The sequence below is a fragment of the Squalius cephalus genome (assembly GCF_949319135.1).
Source record: "Squalius cephalus genome assembly, chromosome: 9".
NCBI classification, from domain to species: Eukaryota; Metazoa; Chordata; class Actinopteri; order Cypriniformes; family Leuciscidae; genus Squalius; species Squalius cephalus.
The window spans coordinates 9,471,989-9,489,428 of NC_137130.1; the positions used below are offsets into that span (position 1 = coordinate 9,471,989).

Sequence of the window (17,440 nt, forward strand, 5' to 3'; positions counted from 1 at the left end):
GGTATAGGCTTTCTTAAGCTCAGTGATTTTACACACTGTAAAGACAGTACAGATGAGTAGATTTTACCATATAAATTCGAGTGCGAGTCCGATGATGAAACATCGGAAGAACTAGTTATTCAGCCCGAACCTCCATCGCAAGGACGACTTGAGCAGGACGTTTCTTAGCGATACGCTATTCAGTTTGATGTACATTATGAGATATTGCAACTGTAATTACTCACCATCAGCATTAACAAGTGTATGTCCATCAACAAACCGATGTGTATATTTCTAATTTATTGCGGTGCACATGTAGGAACTAAGCGGTTCAGAGTCGATTCTTTCTTTTGGGAGACAATAACTTATTGTGCACTTTCGACTCTACAACTTTGTTTACTGTTTACAGTCACATAAAGCTATATTATACTGCATGAAAGGTAATGTTCAAAAAAGCATAATAGGGGCACTGTAGTATATTAAAAAGCACACATTTACATTTATGGGTTTGGCAGGAATCAAACCCATAAGCTTACATGACCACAGACTATATTAAAATGTTTCCTTTTTTTTATCGTCTCAGCTTTTGAATGGTAATCCGTCTGTGTTTATTGAACAGGTTGGAGGAGATGCTGGCTGCTCTGTTGTCAACATTCAGAGATACTCCTATGTGGGATTCGTTGCCGTCTATTGTGTCCACAATTCAAGAAGCCATTGTCAACAGTACTCACAACATGCAGGCACAAACAGGTGAGAAAAGCATGCCTACAGTTGAGTACAGCTGCAAAAGAGTTGCAGGGTAGGTTTCCAGATTCTTCCAGATATGATCTGTATGCATCTATAATGCAAATGCTTTCTTTTCCACAGAGCTCTTCTATGTTCTCCAGCAGCCATTGTCCAGCCTTTTGACAGATATTTTCCATGTTATGAATACAAGCACGTTGACTGCTCAGTCTTTTGTTGGTGGATTGCCACAGGCCATTGTGTTGACTGCAGAAGCTGCTCTACAGGTTAGAACAACATTTCTATCTACTGATGTGATGGACTTTTAAGTCAGAACTTTCAGAAAGCTGTAAAGAATGTAAATAATGCAGGGTTTAACGCATATAATAGAGGGTTGGTGAACTGGCATTCCTGTTTCATTCTACTGAAGCTTGGTGAATAATGTCAAGGTAATGTGCATGATACTGTGTTATCAGAGACCTACAATGTGTTTGTTGTGGGTCCAGCTTAAAAAGTCCTTAGTGACAGTAGAAAGAAAGAATGCCATTATATAAGCATGATAGTGTAAAATCAAAATGGAGAGTTGTATCTATGATCATTTGTTACACAGTGGTTCCCCTTAAGGTGGCGTCCCATTAGCCAATTCAAATGACTTGATTTTGATCTTGAATCCAAAATTTTGGCTAAGACAACATTATTTTAGCATTCTTATTGGTGCGTGATTGGAAGTGAGAGAAATTGCTCCCTATTATGCCATTTGAAGAATAACTGAAAACACAAAAAAGAGGATTTGAAAGGTTGGCTTAGAGAGCTAACCGGTTAAAATCTCTTTTTATTAGTAAGAACACGATATCACAGTAATGTGCTCTGTTTTTGATCAGGCGTTAAGGAGATAAGATCTTGCATAACCTTGGCATTATTTGTTAATTCGCTTGTTGTGTGTTTCCAAACAGCTAAAGGCACAATTAAGTACATTTTTTAGAAATGAATATAGCAATATTGGCCCAAAAGGCCCATTCAGTGTGCCAAGAAGTGTATTAATCACAGATAAACAGTTAGCCTACATTAGCTAGCATGCGTTAGATGCTGCTTTTCATCCCTAGAGTGAATTTGGTTTCCTTAGACAAAAGATGCTCAAATCCTGGCAGGAGTCATATCTCTACATCTGCTTCTACTTTTGTGTTTTATATTGTATATAATTGTATATTGCTCTACTTCCTGCCACTCGTTCAGTGAATGCTTTGTCTATGAGAGTATCAATGATCACATCACTTGAATTCACAAGGCATAAAACAAGATCCCCCCTCCCCTTCCCTTGGGCCCAATGGATGAACCATGGTCAAAACTTTTTGCCATCCTGACAAACTGAGAAATGTGTTTATGTATTTATTTATTTGGCTGGTATATGGTTTTATTTTGTTTAAAATGTGACAAGTCCTTGAAGAATAAAATAGAATAAAATAATATAAATTATATATATATATATATATATATATATATATATATATATATATATATATATATATATATATATATATATATATATTGATTTACATTTATCTGTGTATACTGTAGTTATTCTTGGTTTTATAAGCTGTCTCTGTGAACTTTGCTAATAAATAATTAAAATTCTTAAAAAATTCTTATTATCATCCTATATCTCTTGCAATCTCTGCCTTCTCTGATAATTATTTTATTTTTATGCTCACCCCTCAGGCTGGTTTGGGGGGTCAGAGCCTGAACTGCAGCTACGTGGAGCAGATATGGCAGGATGTCCAAGTTGTGACTGGAATAAGTGAAGACCATGTCACTTTGTGGTGTAACATCAGCCTACTGCCAGTCATAGCAGCCTTCAATAAACCAGGAGATGCAACTCCAGCTTTCAATATGACGGTGAGACAAGTTACAGTTTTATGAACAATTTACAGTTTTTCTGTTAGTAGTTTGTGGTAATAGCAGGTTTTTTTTACTGTCATATGTCACCACTAGATGGTGGTGTGCACTAAAGACTGATTTAGACTTTGTCCCTTTATGTTTCTAAACAGGGAATGGAGATGAACCCTCTTTGGATAAACGTCACTGCAGAAATGATGGCCGGTTCACTGGAGACTTTCTACTGGGCGATCCTGAACAATACCTTTGCAAGCACTCACCTAACAGAAGTCCTGTTGTATAACATATCAATGATATCCAACCTCTCAGTATCAGAATTAACAAACCAGGCTAACTGGAATGCCCAGCTCTCTCAGATGCAGCTGTACCAAAGGTATTAATGCGCTAGAGTTATTTTTACAGGAACATAATTCTCACAGTGAAACATGACCTGAGTCATATTAAATGACAGAAAACAAATGGCAGTCTTATAACCGAGAAAGATCTTTTACAAAGATACACACTCTGTGCTTCAATGTGTATTGAGCTTTTCACCTTTATTTTTCAAACTGTATAGCTTGAATAAATTGGCGACAACAAAAGAATGCAGCAATTCCACATGCACTCAAATGCCCATTATACCTCGACATTATCATGAGCCCGATTAAATTACTGAAATACCTCCTCAAATTTGCAATGAGATTTGCAGTTATTACCCATAAGGACCAGGGGTTGGAATCATGCAAACAAACTAAGTAAGAGTAATTAAATTTGCATTAAGGTTGATTTATTCAGTTTGACTACTTTGCTTCCAAACAGGTTTGAGCAGATAGAGATAACAGAATAATAGAATCTACTTTATCTCCCTGCTCTTAACTTGATTCTGCTTTATGTGCTCATCCCTGTAATGAACTGACTACTGATAGGAATCAAACTATGCATTTGTACATATCTGGGCAAATCAGTCACGTAAGACTGGAGGAACATTTATGCACCCGCTGTAGATCATTGAACATGATGGAAATTGTCTCTAAGTCTATTATAACTATACAGTTCTATAAATATAATGTGAGTGCCCACTGAAATGGAGAGCAAAATCAAGATATATTTATTTGCTGCAAAACAGTTTAAAATTCAAGTAATCCAGTTTAAAAATTGTAGACATTTTATGTTTGTATGGCTCATTCATAAAGATCAATTTAAATATCTTTGACTGCATTAGTTCATAATCTCTCGTATATATGCATAACAGTACATTATCTGATCTAGCTAGTGAATGGATCCTCAAAGAGACATTTTTATTTATTTATTATTATTTTTTGTGAATGTGCAATACTAATTTCTCTCTCATCAGCCTCTCCACAGTACAAATGGCCCTTGAGCAAATTAAGACAGAAGCTCCCTGGATGGTGCCATACATCGATGCAATTGGAAAAACCATTGAGGTCATCCTACAGAATGGCAATCTCCTCCAGAACTCAACTGCAACCCCTCTGATCGTCATGCAGGCTTTGGAGATCACACTAACTGGAATGAATTTCACAGAGGAAACCATTAATTATATCCTGAGTGGAGACATATTTATGAACCCCAATGGAAGCATGGTTGACAATATAATAAAAGAGGTGATCCAGCAAATCATTGGTACAGGATTGCTGGGAGAGTGGCCTATGCTTTATGGAGTAATGCAGCAGGTACTGTACTTCGAAGATACAAGTGGCACCCTATGGAAATCTGTTGAGTTTTTCAACTGGCTGTACACTACTGAAGATACTGGACTAAATTTTGCCTTGGAGATCCTGCGCAAGTTGTACGAGATATTAAGGGATACTCTTACCAAGATGCCAACTCCTCTGTCTTGCTTGTCAGACACTTTTATTGACCTTGCAGGGAATGCTTTGTACCTGCTGAAACAGATCAAACTAACCAGTGACCTCTTCGCCCCTGTGGAACAATATCTAAGCCCACTTCAAATGCAAATTGCTCATGGACAGAACCCACAAGGTCTTTTGACCCATACAAGAAAAAACAGAAGTGTTGCACGTAATGTACAGAGGGAGCCGGTGGATGACTTCCTTGACCTTCTTGACATTGACTACCAAGCCTTGCTTGCAACTCTCTCCATTCCACCCACCTCGACTGAAATTTTTGAGACCATCCATGTTTTCTTTGCAAATCCAGACTTGGGTGTCATCCTGAAGGGTCTCTCGAGGGAAATGCCTGGAAACACAAATCAGGAGGAAACCATTGACACAGCTCTGAACGTGCTGTCTTCCTTGACACTCCCTAGTAATGGACAACGGTTCCTAGAGATGTTCATGGACATCGCTAGTGAAGGAGGGAGTTTGCACGACCTTAATAAAATAGAGAAGCTGGCAGAAAGCCTTGGAAGAATGATTGACGTGGCCATGGCGCTATCTGACCAGCCATCTCTGAACATCGCACAAAGAATCGAGCACATGGCCCAACAACTTCAAGCTTCGGTGTCGAACATTGTCTCACAAGAAGGAAATGGCACTGACACTGCAATCCAGTTCCTCACGACGCTCAACAGCATCCTTAGTGAGAACTTTGAGGAAATCAAGGACATCAGCCCTGAGGTCACTGGCATTCTCCAAAACATAATTGGCTCATTTTACAGTACAGGGTCACAGATGAGCATAGCATCCTATTTGGCAGCAATGGATCAAACTGCTGAAACCTTCGCCTCACTCCTCTCTGGAGAGGTAGCAGGGTATTTCAACATATCTGGACAAATGTTGCAAGCCTTTGCATTGCTTGAGGCATATCCTGGAGACATAGAAAAAGTCATGATGTCCACCAGCATGATTTCTAACTCCCTAAACCACGTCCTTACCCTCTCAAATATCACAACTCTTCCAAATGGACAATCCATTCAAGAGGTCACCCATCCCCTCATTCTTAGCAGTGCCATGGCCACCCACATCCTATTCAACCTCTCCATGTCAAACTACAGCCTGAGCAGTAATGCTGAGAGGGAGATGCTTTTGACCCAGACATTCGATCAGATGGTTGTCATTCTCCCCAAAGAAACACACATGTACCTCTTCGCTATAAAATCGGCTCTTTTCACTGCCCTCTCAAGAGTATCCAGCACTGCAGATATCACATCCCACTTCCCAGAAATCTCTCAGTTGGTTACACAGTCTCTCCTTAACTCTCTAAACATTACTTATGATCCGACATCCACGCATATGACTCCAGATGGCCTTGTTTACAACCTGATGACAGTGTCTAATCAAGTGTCCATGAGTCTCTATGAGGGCCTTAAGTTATCCGGTTCCCCTATCCAAATCTTACAAGTTGTGAACTCTTTAAGTGAGGTTGCATCTTCCATATACTCGATAATGCCTGTTGAGGGACGGCTGTACATCAATATCACGCTCAAACTCATGGAGACAATGTCTTTTGTTCTTAATGACACCAGCACCTTTGGGGACATCAATGGGGCTGTATCTCAAGTAGTCAATTCTTTCAACAACCTTCTGGCCATGGTGCCCAACATGAACACAGACTCTTTCAGAAGCATTATAGGAGACCTGGGGCACACCCTGAAGACAATCTTTATGATCATCCAAGCAGACCGAAGCCCTCTCACCCAAACAGCTGATATTTCCCAGCAGCTGCTGCACACCATCCAAAATCTCATCTCGCTGGGCAACAGCAGCAGTGTGGAGTCTGAACTCGCCAAAATAATGCTGGGGGCTTCTAGCATGAATATTGGCCATCTGCTGGGGATGAATGACACTAACTGGACCGACAAGTGAGTTTCTTTGAGGTTCTGCTCTGAAGGCTGGTTCCTGGTTATGAGCTCATAACAAGGCCCAGTTTTTCATTTATTTTTCTTGTTCATTGCATGGCTATTACTTTGCTCTCATGTTTTCATCCACCATGGCATTTACCCTGCATAATTGCTTACTTCTTCAGAGAAGTAGCTTATGACTCTGAAAAGAACACATTCTTGAGGTCATGAAAATAAATGATCATAATCCATAGTGTAGTGCATTATGATTTAGTTAACCCAGCAAAAATATAAACTTTTTGTTAGTTAATTAAACTTTTCCATGTTTACATAGGCTGCCTGTGCTGCTGACAAACCTTGCTAATAGCCTTCCAGATGACCTACAGTATTCTCCACTTATTAAGTCCATCACGAGAAGTCTGGCCAACGAATCCCAAGGTACATAAATCATCTCACAACATCTATTGACCTCTAACACTGTTCATTCAGGGGTTATTTCGACAAATTTATGTGCTGACTAGATATCCACAGTTGCATATAGCGCGTTTAAGTATTTTGAATTTAGCTGTGTGAATACATAATTATTTTTCTGCATAATTTGCATTTGTTTAGCTCAAGAACAAGATGCATGTGCACAGTAAATGTTGCAGGCTCCATATTCTCCCACTGAATACATTACTCTTAGTAATCCCCATTGACATTAAACAATGTATGTTGCTTTATGTTTATGTCATTGCAAACATGTTTTTGGTTTTCATAGCAATGCAGTAAACAACAGATTTGAAGCCAGCTTTCTGAAATATTCAGCCAGAAGGCATGTGGCCAGACAGAGTATATGAGAAAACCTTTTACAGTGTCTCTGCTCTTTAAAATAGCAAATATTTCTGTTTTCTTCCTTGCTTCTCTCTTTTTTATTATCATTTAAAGCAACTGGGCATTGCCGCCCCCCGCCCTATAAAACACAAATGGAAAGAAGAAATTTGGAACCTTACATTTCTTGAGAAGAAAAACTGCATTATTTAGACATTTAGATTATTTAGATATTAAAGCTTGTTTTCTAGAATATATCTTAAAATTATACCCAATTGGCAAATAGTTTTTGTTTTAGGCATATATCTAACTAAATTTAGAGAAATTTTTGCTTTGAACAAGAAAACAATTTAACATTGCCTTGGGGTAAGAAAAATAAACCTAATAGATATATATGCTCTGAAAACAAGTCCTAAGTATTAATTTCACTTCTTGTTGAAAAAATCTTGTTTTGCAGATGTTTAGATATTTTTTTACCAGAAAACAAGACATAAGTAGATCAGTAGATAGTGCAAGTAAATCAATTTCTTTGGATGAAGTATCCTTTTAAAAGTTAACTTTAAAATATATCACCATGCTGTTCTTCAGAGTGTACATTTCTTTGTGTGCAGCACTCCCTCATTTTCATTGATAAGTCGCTCTTTAAGCCTCCCAGTTTGCGGTATATTTTCTTTAATAAAGCTGATGTCTTGAGCATTTAATTTCCCTCATAAGTGTCTGATCTTATATATTGCTTGAGGTGTTATACACCTAAGAGCTGTCAGATCTAAATCAGCACACGGCACCATAAAGCTTTTCAATGTCTCTTTTCTAAGGGAGGTTTCTTTGCTAGATCATTTGCTGCTTGCTGCACTGTGAGGTTGGCCTGAAAGCGGTGTTAGGTGCAAGTAATGATGCCTGTAGGGAATTTAAGTTACTTTAGCTCTGCAAAAGCTTGATCTTTGTTTTCTCTCTTCCATTTCTCTCGTCTCTCTGCAGAAAATCTGCATCTTCTACTGCAAGTGCTAAACACTGCCTTTGAATTTGGCTCAGCCAACTGGGCAAATGAGAGTTCAGGCCTGATACTGGACAACCTGTTAACTCAGGTAAGATTCTTGATGGTTTACATAGAAAAAAATTACGTTTATTAGAAGAATAATTCAACATTTTGTCATTAGTTACTCATTATTATGCACATGCCATACAAAATGACAAAAGGAGAAATGTTTAGTCCATTTAACTCATATGCTATGTTTCAAGTATTCTGAAGACATGCATATAGTTTTATGTCAATATACAGTAGCACATGAGTGGATTTCTGTGTAGTGTTGGTTTACCTGTAACTTTCTTTCTTGATAATGTAGGTGTGTGCTCTAGAAAACATGTCCTCTGTGCAGCTGATCAGCCAGGTTCTGCCACTAGGCCCTAGACTCCTATGTGACACCGTTGTTCCCACAATCCAGGCCTTCCATGTGCTCTCAACCAGCCTGGTGAACCAAACCAGCAACATCTATGATCTGATTTTCCAGACATTTGTTGGAGACCCTAGCACTTACAACACTGACGTGGACTGGTACTGCATTCTATAATGACCTTCAACCTTGCTGTAGCTTGTATTATGCATGTTACCAGTGTTGCGGAATAACTTACTAAAAGTAGCTACACTGCTAACATTTTTATTAGAGTGAAATCCGCTAATTCCTTTTCAATACAATGAAGCATTTCCAGTATCAAACTACTTTTCCAACAATTTGCACTATATTTGTTATTAGTGTCACATTCTCTACCATGCACAGCTTAAAGCTTAGCAAACTGGGGTAGCAATTAAACTCTCTCGCCTCAAATGTCCACTTTTTCATATGAAGCATTGGCAAGTCTGATATATTTTGAGAATTAATTTTTTGTTCAGACCCCAAATTCCAATGAATAGGTTAAAAAATGAATGATTCACCAATTCATCAGATGATTACACATCTCTCTCTCTCTCTCTCTCTCTCTCTCTCTCTCTCTCTCTCTCTCTCTCTCTCTCTCTAAACAGCAATATTTAATTTAATTATATATATATATATATATATATTATATATATAATTAAATTAAATCTTGCTGTCTATCACTATATATATATATATATATATATATATATATATATATAAAATCATTAAATTAAATCTTGCTGTTTATCACTGTTATCACTATATATATATATATATATATATATATATATATATATATATATATATATATAATTTTTTTTTTTTTTTTTTTTTTTTTTTTTATATATAGTTATTTATATAATACAATTTACGACATTTTAAACGGTTTGTCTCCAGGAATAATACTCATGGTTTTAATATCTCTCTCTCTTTCTGTTTTCTTTTTTCCAAAGGACCTCAACTCTCTCTCAAATTGTAGGCTTCAACGTCTCCTCTCTGAAAACTCTTGATATCAATATTACATCTCCAGGTGTGTACCACTGTCGCTTTCAGCAAAAGAACTGCAGAAACACCAGTGTTCCTTAGCTATCAGATGGTGGTTCAATCAGTCTTTTTCAGCTTTGTCATGCATGCATGTCTGCTCTCTCACTTGTCTTTTGTCTTGCATTTTGACAGCTGAAGTGAAAGTTTCAGAGCTGCTGAAAAATACAACTCTGTTTGTTCAGGATGTCAAGCGGTATACCAACTTTCCCCCTACCGTTCTTCAGGCTCTGCTAGATTACCCTCTACCCAGCAGCAACAAGCAGGTACACCACAAATCATGCATACATCTCAGGGGCTCAAAAGAGTTGTCCAAAAATCAAGGTTCTCTGCATACATTAATGAATTACAGTGCGATGGTAATAATCTCTCCCTCATAAAGTATGCTGATGATATGGCATTGGTTTCCTGTCAGAAGGAAATTAACTGCTGCTCATACTTTGAGTATATTGATAGTCTTATTTGTTGGTTTGATTGTAGTTTTTTTATCTTAATATTGAAAAGACTATACAGGATGTTTTGATTTTAAATACCTAGGAACAATTATTGATGATAAACAAAGTAACGTAGATTCCATCCATATGAAGGCAAGACAACACCTTGGTCTTCTTAGGAAGTTGAGGAGTTTTAACATTAGCACACATACTTTAACTATGGTTTATAAAACGGTTAGTTCCAATCCTTGATTCTGATTGGTCAATAGCTGTGCTTTATTCACGATAAAACACGGCTATGACCGCTTCACCCAACTATTCTATGTATCACTACACAACACCCCTAGCAACCACTCTTATTAGTAACTTAAACACATGTTTGATCTCATTGATATTGTTCATTGAAGCTAGAATATTGTGAGAGATCGAGTAAGCGAGTGTACCTGCATTTACAGTAGATATAGCATTTTCCTTCAGGTCAGTCATATTCATAATTAAAAAAAAATCTGTTTGAATGTCCGCTGCGATATCTTGTCCTTTTAACAGTTAAGGGGTTTTTCCGTGCCCATAGTCATCTGTCAGTTGCGTCTTCCTTCTCCGTGTTCACAAGTTTGATTCCTTTCAATGTAAAAGTCTTCTCTACTGACTGACTCACTCATAAAGACGGTCTTTGCCGCCATCTATTGGCGAAATAATGTAGGCCTATGTAACTTTTGTTGCTGTTTACAGTCAGGGACTATTTTTTTCCAGCGGAAGGAAGGCTTTTAGTGATTTTACTTCATAAAAGTTGCATAGATACATGTTTTTCGGCTTTAATAGTTGTATTTTGTGGTAACCGTTTTATAAAAGCAATAAGGTACTCGAGACAAGTGCTGTATCGTGAATAAGTAACTGCTGAAGGGGTTGCAGGCACACGATACAGCACAGCCTCTCGTACCTTATTGCTTACTTATATATCAATGATTGAGAGTATCCTTACATTTAATATATGAGAGTATCCTTACATATAATATACATTTTCAGAAGTTAAAAAATATATACGACCTCACGTTGTGTCAATCACGTTTACACACTGCGAAACTTTCGTCCGTCATAAAAAAATTTGGATCGGGTTAGTTAGAATTTCTGCGTTTTTCCGCATATATAACGTTATGTTATAATATATATATATATATATTATTGTGAGATGTTTGGAAATACACAATTATTGCAATGGTCTCTGTTTGTCCTTTTTCCTCTCATCACAGATCTTGACATGGTTGGCAAACCTACACCAGTGCTCAGACCCCTCGTCTTTGCAACTGGACCCAACAGGCCAGGAGATCTTCAGTGCCTTCTGTGAACTGTCAGATGATTGGTACAGCATCACAGTTCTCTTTATTCGTCATGTGGACACGAAGGCTGCTTTATTCAGGGTAAAGAGCTGGGGGCCACAGAATGTATTGGACATACTGTATCCAATGAAATACAAAGGCTGCTCCTCTGTTTTGTAGTTAATTGAATACAAGTAATGTTTCGCACATGATTACTATGAAACTAAATAATAGTTGCTTTTTCTTTTTATACATTCATCATTATTTTTTCTTATTTACTTTAATAGATTAGGGCTGGGTCTTGCTGTTAAATGGCCAATATTTTGCTATACCGTTTATTTATAATGAAAAGCTATTATCAGGAATATCCAAATATAGTATATAAATATATATAAATCACTTTTTGTTACATTTCCAGAAAAAATACCATAAAATTAAATGCAGTAAACCAGTGGTACTGCCTGTTGTAACCCTGTGACATTTTTTTACAGCTAATGTTATCCAAAGAGATTCAGGATTTAGTGGGAATTATGCTACAGATGGTCAAATTTTTGACGGACATGATGCAGAAACTGGTACCTGCCATTAGCAAACTGCAGGAATACCTGACAAACATAGCAGAACTAAACCTGGTGGCCAACAAAGAGTTCCGCAGTGTAAGTTCTCCCAAAGAAAAATGTATGTATGTATGTATGTATTAATTCATTCATTCTTGTATTTATTTATTTAAATATGTCTTTGGATTCTCTCTCCCACAGCTGGTGAGGGGAAAGCGGTCCACCATATCTAGCAGGGCCACCTTTAACACCATCTCTCGTGCCTTGTGCAAAAACGGCATCCTGACGCTGTTTGCCATAGCGAATGTTCCTATCGTAACCGATACTGATCCTTCTGTCCAGTCGGACCACAACAGAGAAGAGCTCATTAAGAAGTTCAAAATCCCACACGATGCTAGTATGAACGCATAATCTCAGCATCCAGCTAAATGTGCAATAAAGCATTATGATAATGACCTGTCAAGAATCTGCTTACAGCATGTTGAGTTCAGATTGATGAAGTGCTGTGGTCAGGCTTAATTAATATACTGCTTATGTCTTTGCCTCCAGGTCCCTTCTGTATGAACCTCTACTTGGATATGGTGAACACTACAGGCGGTGCGGTGGCCTGGGCCTTCCTCAAGCCCATGCTGTTAGGACAGGTCCTCTACTCACCAGACACACCACTGACGAGAGAGATCATGAGAAAGGTGCTGCTTTTAAATTTATTTTTAAACTTCCAATGTAATAAAATACATGAATGATAACTGACTGTTTTTTTTTGCATGCATGTAAAAAGCAAAAGATGTGAGATCAAATCCCATTTTTAAATGCGTTTTACATTGTCAAGTTGGAATTTCTGATTTTCTCCATTGAAAAGTGTAAGAAAATATTAATAAAACTGTGAATGTTTGACATCATGCAAGCATGGCTGCACCCGGGGAGAAGTATGCACAAATAAGTATATTCAAAGATGTATGAATTAAATAAAAGTTCCTACATGATGGTGAAACACAGTGAACCTTTCTTTTGGTAATTGTATTGATAGCAGTGCATAGCGTAATTTTTCCTCCAATGTTTGGTTGCTAGGATACATCTTAGATGACAATCAGATACCTGCAAAGTAAAGTACATATCCCACTTCCGATTTGGAATGGAGTGCAGCATAAATCTTGCTTTTTTTTACACAAGGTCATCTGACCTACATCTAAAGTCATATCTGATTCTCCTCTTAAGATATACTGTAGACCAAGTCTGGTTACAAAGAAAAAAATATTGTGTTTTCTTTTAACATCTTGTGTTTGACTGTAACAAAGCAATTTTTTTTCTTTCCTGCAGTCAAATTCTTCACTGCACCAGTTTGGTGATCTAAAGCTTTATGCATCTGAGTGGATTCAGTCATCATCCTATGTGATGCAGTCTGCTAACATTCTGACAAAAACCTTGCCAATACTCCAGGTATACTACAATGAGTCAAGTGAAAATCAAATAAACACTTTTATTTTTATTTTTTTAATTCCCCTCCACTGCATTAACTTATCAAACAACTCTTCACAGAATTCTCTGCGCAATCCCTTCGTCCAAAACTTCATTCAGACTCAGACTGGTATTGATGTTGGACAAATGAGCTCAACTCTCAACCAATTCTGTAAGTTCTCATGAGTTTGATATCATGGTGATGCATCATTGCTATTACAAAAAGTTTCTCATTATAGTCGATATAACAAGGATGTTTCTCAATTTTATGAGAAACAAAGTCATTATTACGAGAAAGTTCTCATTTAGTGTTTCTGATTAATTATTATGAGAAAGTTTTGCATTATAATAAAAAGTTTTAATAATGAGGTGTTTAAAAATAAATAAATAACATATTAACCCATAATTATAATACATTATTATGACTAAGACATTTTTTTGAGTAGTTTTATATATACAATATATCAATTCTTCCTTGTAATCTCAAAGACCCTGAAGCTTGTCTATAAACCATAAGCAGTGATTAAAAAAGGGACATTAACGATTCACACAGCAATTAAAGAGATAGGTCACCCAAAAATCATCATTTACACACCCTCAAAGTAGTTCCAAACCTGTATGAATTTCTTTCTTCTGCTGAACACAAAAGAAGATATTTTGACTTCCATAGTATGAAAAATCCCATCAACTATTCTGTTACCGATATTCTTCAAAACATCTTATTTTAACAATAGTAGCTGAAACACAGGGAGCAGCAAAATAGATTTTAAATAGATACTAAATAATACAATTATTTTGATCTGTCATACAGATAACTCTGACCGTTTAACTAAACCAGGTTTGTGACAAGTTGTTAAACAAGTTGCTGAACACAAAATAATTTTTTTGAAGTATGTTGGTAACCAAATAGTTGATGGGCTTCATTGACTTCCATAATATATATATAAAAAAAATACTTTGGAAGTCAAAATATCTTCTTTTGTGTTCAGCAGAAGAAAGAAATTGATACAGGTTTGGAACAACTTGAGGATGAGTAAATGTTGACAGACTTTTTGGGTGAACTATCCCTTTAAATTACAGACTACCATCTATACATTCATGACTCCCTGAGAAATACTGTCTTTACTTTCCAATTATGGTTTAAGTCTGTGAGATACAAATTTACCAAACCTCCTCAGGGAAAACTAGCCCGGTCTGAATAGTGCTTTACAGTCGAGCACTTGACAACTCATGACAACAGCCAGAGATGCATTAGTCCTATACACCCAAATGTGTCTTATCCTAAATCTGCAGTGGCTTGAACAGTTTTTCTTACTCTCTTTTCAGCAAACATGACAGTTCTGTTAGAGAAAAACAAGTACATCATGGAGCAGATCACCACCCTCTCTATGCTGATGTTGAACCTCTCCTCCTGTGTCAACTTTGACCGCTACCAAGGCTTCAACTCCACGGATGAACTCGACAAACAGGCGGAGAAACTGGCTCAAAACCGTGAGCTCTACGCCAGTGAGTACACACACACTCACACACACACACTCTCATCAGGAGATACCTCTTCAACTGACTACTCCACTCATGCGTTTGGTGATACTTTCGGTTGAAGACACCACAGACACTGGAGAGCCATCGGGCTGTAAAGCCTGTAATTCAGTGCAATTCGATTCAATTCCATTGAGATATAGATTTTCACTGTTATCGAGGAGCAGCAGGCCTCTGAGGTTACTATGACAACAGATCACTCGCATACTGAACTTCCCTTTTATACACAAGAGTTCTGCTCATCTTCACAGGCATCATTTTGAAACTTCCCGAGGAGACCTCCAGCAGCCTGCCCCCGAACATCGACTACACCATCCGCATGAACATCGAGAATGTCATGCGCACCGACCGTTCGCGAAATCCCTTCTGGGTGAAAGATGCCTACATCTCGTCAACAAAGACCCAGCGGTACAGCCGAGGCTTTGTGTTCCTGCAGGAGAGCATCGAGAGAGCCATCATCGAAATGCAGACGGGTAAAGCCATGGATGGGCCAGCGGTCCAGATGCAGGCGTTCCCTTATCCCTGCTACTACAAGGATGAGTAAGTGTCTCACAAGCACAAACCCCACATACACACTGAGCGTCTCATATAAGGACTGAGATGCTCATCTAAGATGTGGCGTCTGTATAAATAATCAGCAGCTTTACACCGACACTGAACACCTGTTTCATTTTGTTTATTAGAAAAAAACTCTAGTAAGATGAATGTTCTCTTGTATTTCATAGAAATACTAGATTTACATTTGCTACATGAAACTGTAGTGCTTGCAAGACAGCAAAACAACTGTGTAGGTTTTAGGTAAGCTTAGGTTTGGCTTTGGTTTTGTGTAGATGAAGTGCTGGATCAGAGCTGTTGTCATGGCACTGTATTTTCTGCTGGCTAGAGAATCAGTATAAATAAGTTCACAATGACATCCCATACAATTATTTTGCAATGCAAATGTGGCTAAACAGATGCTGGTGTTGTTTTTGTTCATTAAAAAACTAGTAAAAATCATTTTAACATTTACACTAAAGACGTAAAGCGCCAGATGAAGAGCTGCAGATGGCGTGGTTATTTTAACAATAGCTGAAACACAGTGAGCATTAAAATAGATACTTTTGCTACAACGCTGCAGAAAACAAGAAAGCAGCAAATACAATTATTATGATCTGTCATACAGATAACTGACCGTTTAACTAAACCAGGTTTGTGAAAGTTTACACGTTGCTCCTTCAGACGTTTTGTTTTTTCCCATACATTTAGCATTATTAATCAGCATAATAATAAACAATGTTATAATTTGGAAAATTGTTTAGAGATGGCAAGGGAAGACAAAAAACTTTGAAATTGCTAGTAGTCTTTGTTTTGTTGCTCATGATGAGAGTTATTAGATTAATTTCGCTGTACAAAGGTAAATGTGAAAGAAGGCTAAATGGCCAATCAGTATGCAAATATTATTATGACATCATCACTGTTTAAATGTTCATATTCATGATGCAAATCCATGAAAGATTTGTAATGTTTAATCTAAAAAAAAAAGAATCTTACAAAAACCAATTCATTACATACCAAATTAACGTCTGAATTAATTGCTGAAGTTTAACACTTTTGGTGCCATCAATTTAGACTCTTAATTACAAAACAAGTCAGTCAGCTCATCAGTTTCTCTTCCTTAAACTTTTGAAGTGATATAGTTAAGGATAACAAATATAGCCTCCACCTGCTAATCTCAAATCTTTCTCTTCCCCAGTTATCTCAACAGCATCGCTTTTGCCTTCCCAATGGCACTCATGATTTCCTGGGTGCTGTTTATCGCCAACTTTGTGAAGAAACTCGTCCACGAGAGAGAACTACGACTTCATGAGGTATGGATGGAAGTTGGAACCAAACATATTTTTCCCTAGTCGGTTCCAACAAGCTTTGATTAGGTCTCTAAATTCTTTTCTCTTATTCCACAGTACATGAAAATGATGGGGGTCAATCCCATCAGCCACTTCTTTGCCTGGTTCATAGAGAGTGCTGTGTTCTTGCTTGTGACCATCATCATCCTCACCATCATTTTGAAAGCTGGCGGCATCCTTCCTCGCAGCGATGGCTTTGTGCTCTTCCTCTACCTTTGTGACTACGGCTTCAGCGTCCTTGCAATCAGCTTCCTGGTCAGCTCCTTCTTTGATAAGACCAACATCGCCGGGCTGAGTGGCAGCCTTATCTATGTCATCTCCTTCTTCCCCTTCATCGTGCTGATCCACTTGGAGGACAATCTTTCCTTCTCAGTGAAGAGCGCTCTGGTCTGTACTGCATTTAAATTGGTTTGCAATTTAACATCATTGCACAGTAACATTTTGAGATATGTAAAAGGGCTTTCAAAGTTCTGATTAACGCAAGAGATTAATTATATAAAATTAATGCAGTTCTAAAACACCATTCTGTCATGGTGGGGACCTTTTTGCATTTTTATATTTATAGATTAATTAGTATGTTTGTTAGGTCACTTTCCGCAATGATTTCATGTTTTACTATCATTGTGGGGACCAAATATTAAATGCACGAATGCACACAC

The 17,440-nt window shown here is 37.6% G+C and overlaps 1 protein-coding gene across 1 annotated transcript in view; it reads left to right on the forward strand.

Annotated features, from left to right (window-relative positions):
* LOC307164846 (glucosylceramide transporter ABCA12-like) overlaps window positions 1-17,440 on the forward strand; it is a 50,532-nt gene that overhangs the window by 3,283 nt on the left and 29,809 nt on the right. Inside the window, exons 6-25 of the mRNA XM_079882008.1 lie at window positions 599-729; window positions 847-989; window positions 2,419-2,595; window positions 2,748-2,968; window positions 3,929-6,358; window positions 6,672-6,775; window positions 8,126-8,232; window positions 8,491-8,699; window positions 9,513-9,589; window positions 9,736-9,866; window positions 11,282-11,449; window positions 11,839-12,003; window positions 12,106-12,301; window positions 12,454-12,593; window positions 13,222-13,341; window positions 13,441-13,531; window positions 14,686-14,865; window positions 15,150-15,438; window positions 16,631-16,745; window positions 16,839-17,168. Coding sequence (XP_079738134.1) covers window positions 599-729; window positions 847-989; window positions 2,419-2,595; window positions 2,748-2,968; window positions 3,929-6,358; window positions 6,672-6,775; window positions 8,126-8,232; window positions 8,491-8,699; window positions 9,513-9,589; window positions 9,736-9,866; window positions 11,282-11,449; window positions 11,839-12,003; window positions 12,106-12,301; window positions 12,454-12,593; window positions 13,222-13,341; window positions 13,441-13,531; window positions 14,686-14,865; window positions 15,150-15,438; window positions 16,631-16,745; window positions 16,839-17,168 — 5,524 coding nt within the window. The remainder of the gene's footprint in view (window positions 1-598; window positions 730-846; window positions 990-2,418; window positions 2,596-2,747; window positions 2,969-3,928; window positions 6,359-6,671; window positions 6,776-8,125; window positions 8,233-8,490; window positions 8,700-9,512; window positions 9,590-9,735; window positions 9,867-11,281; window positions 11,450-11,838; window positions 12,004-12,105; window positions 12,302-12,453; window positions 12,594-13,221; window positions 13,342-13,440; window positions 13,532-14,685; window positions 14,866-15,149; window positions 15,439-16,630; window positions 16,746-16,838; window positions 17,169-17,440) is intronic.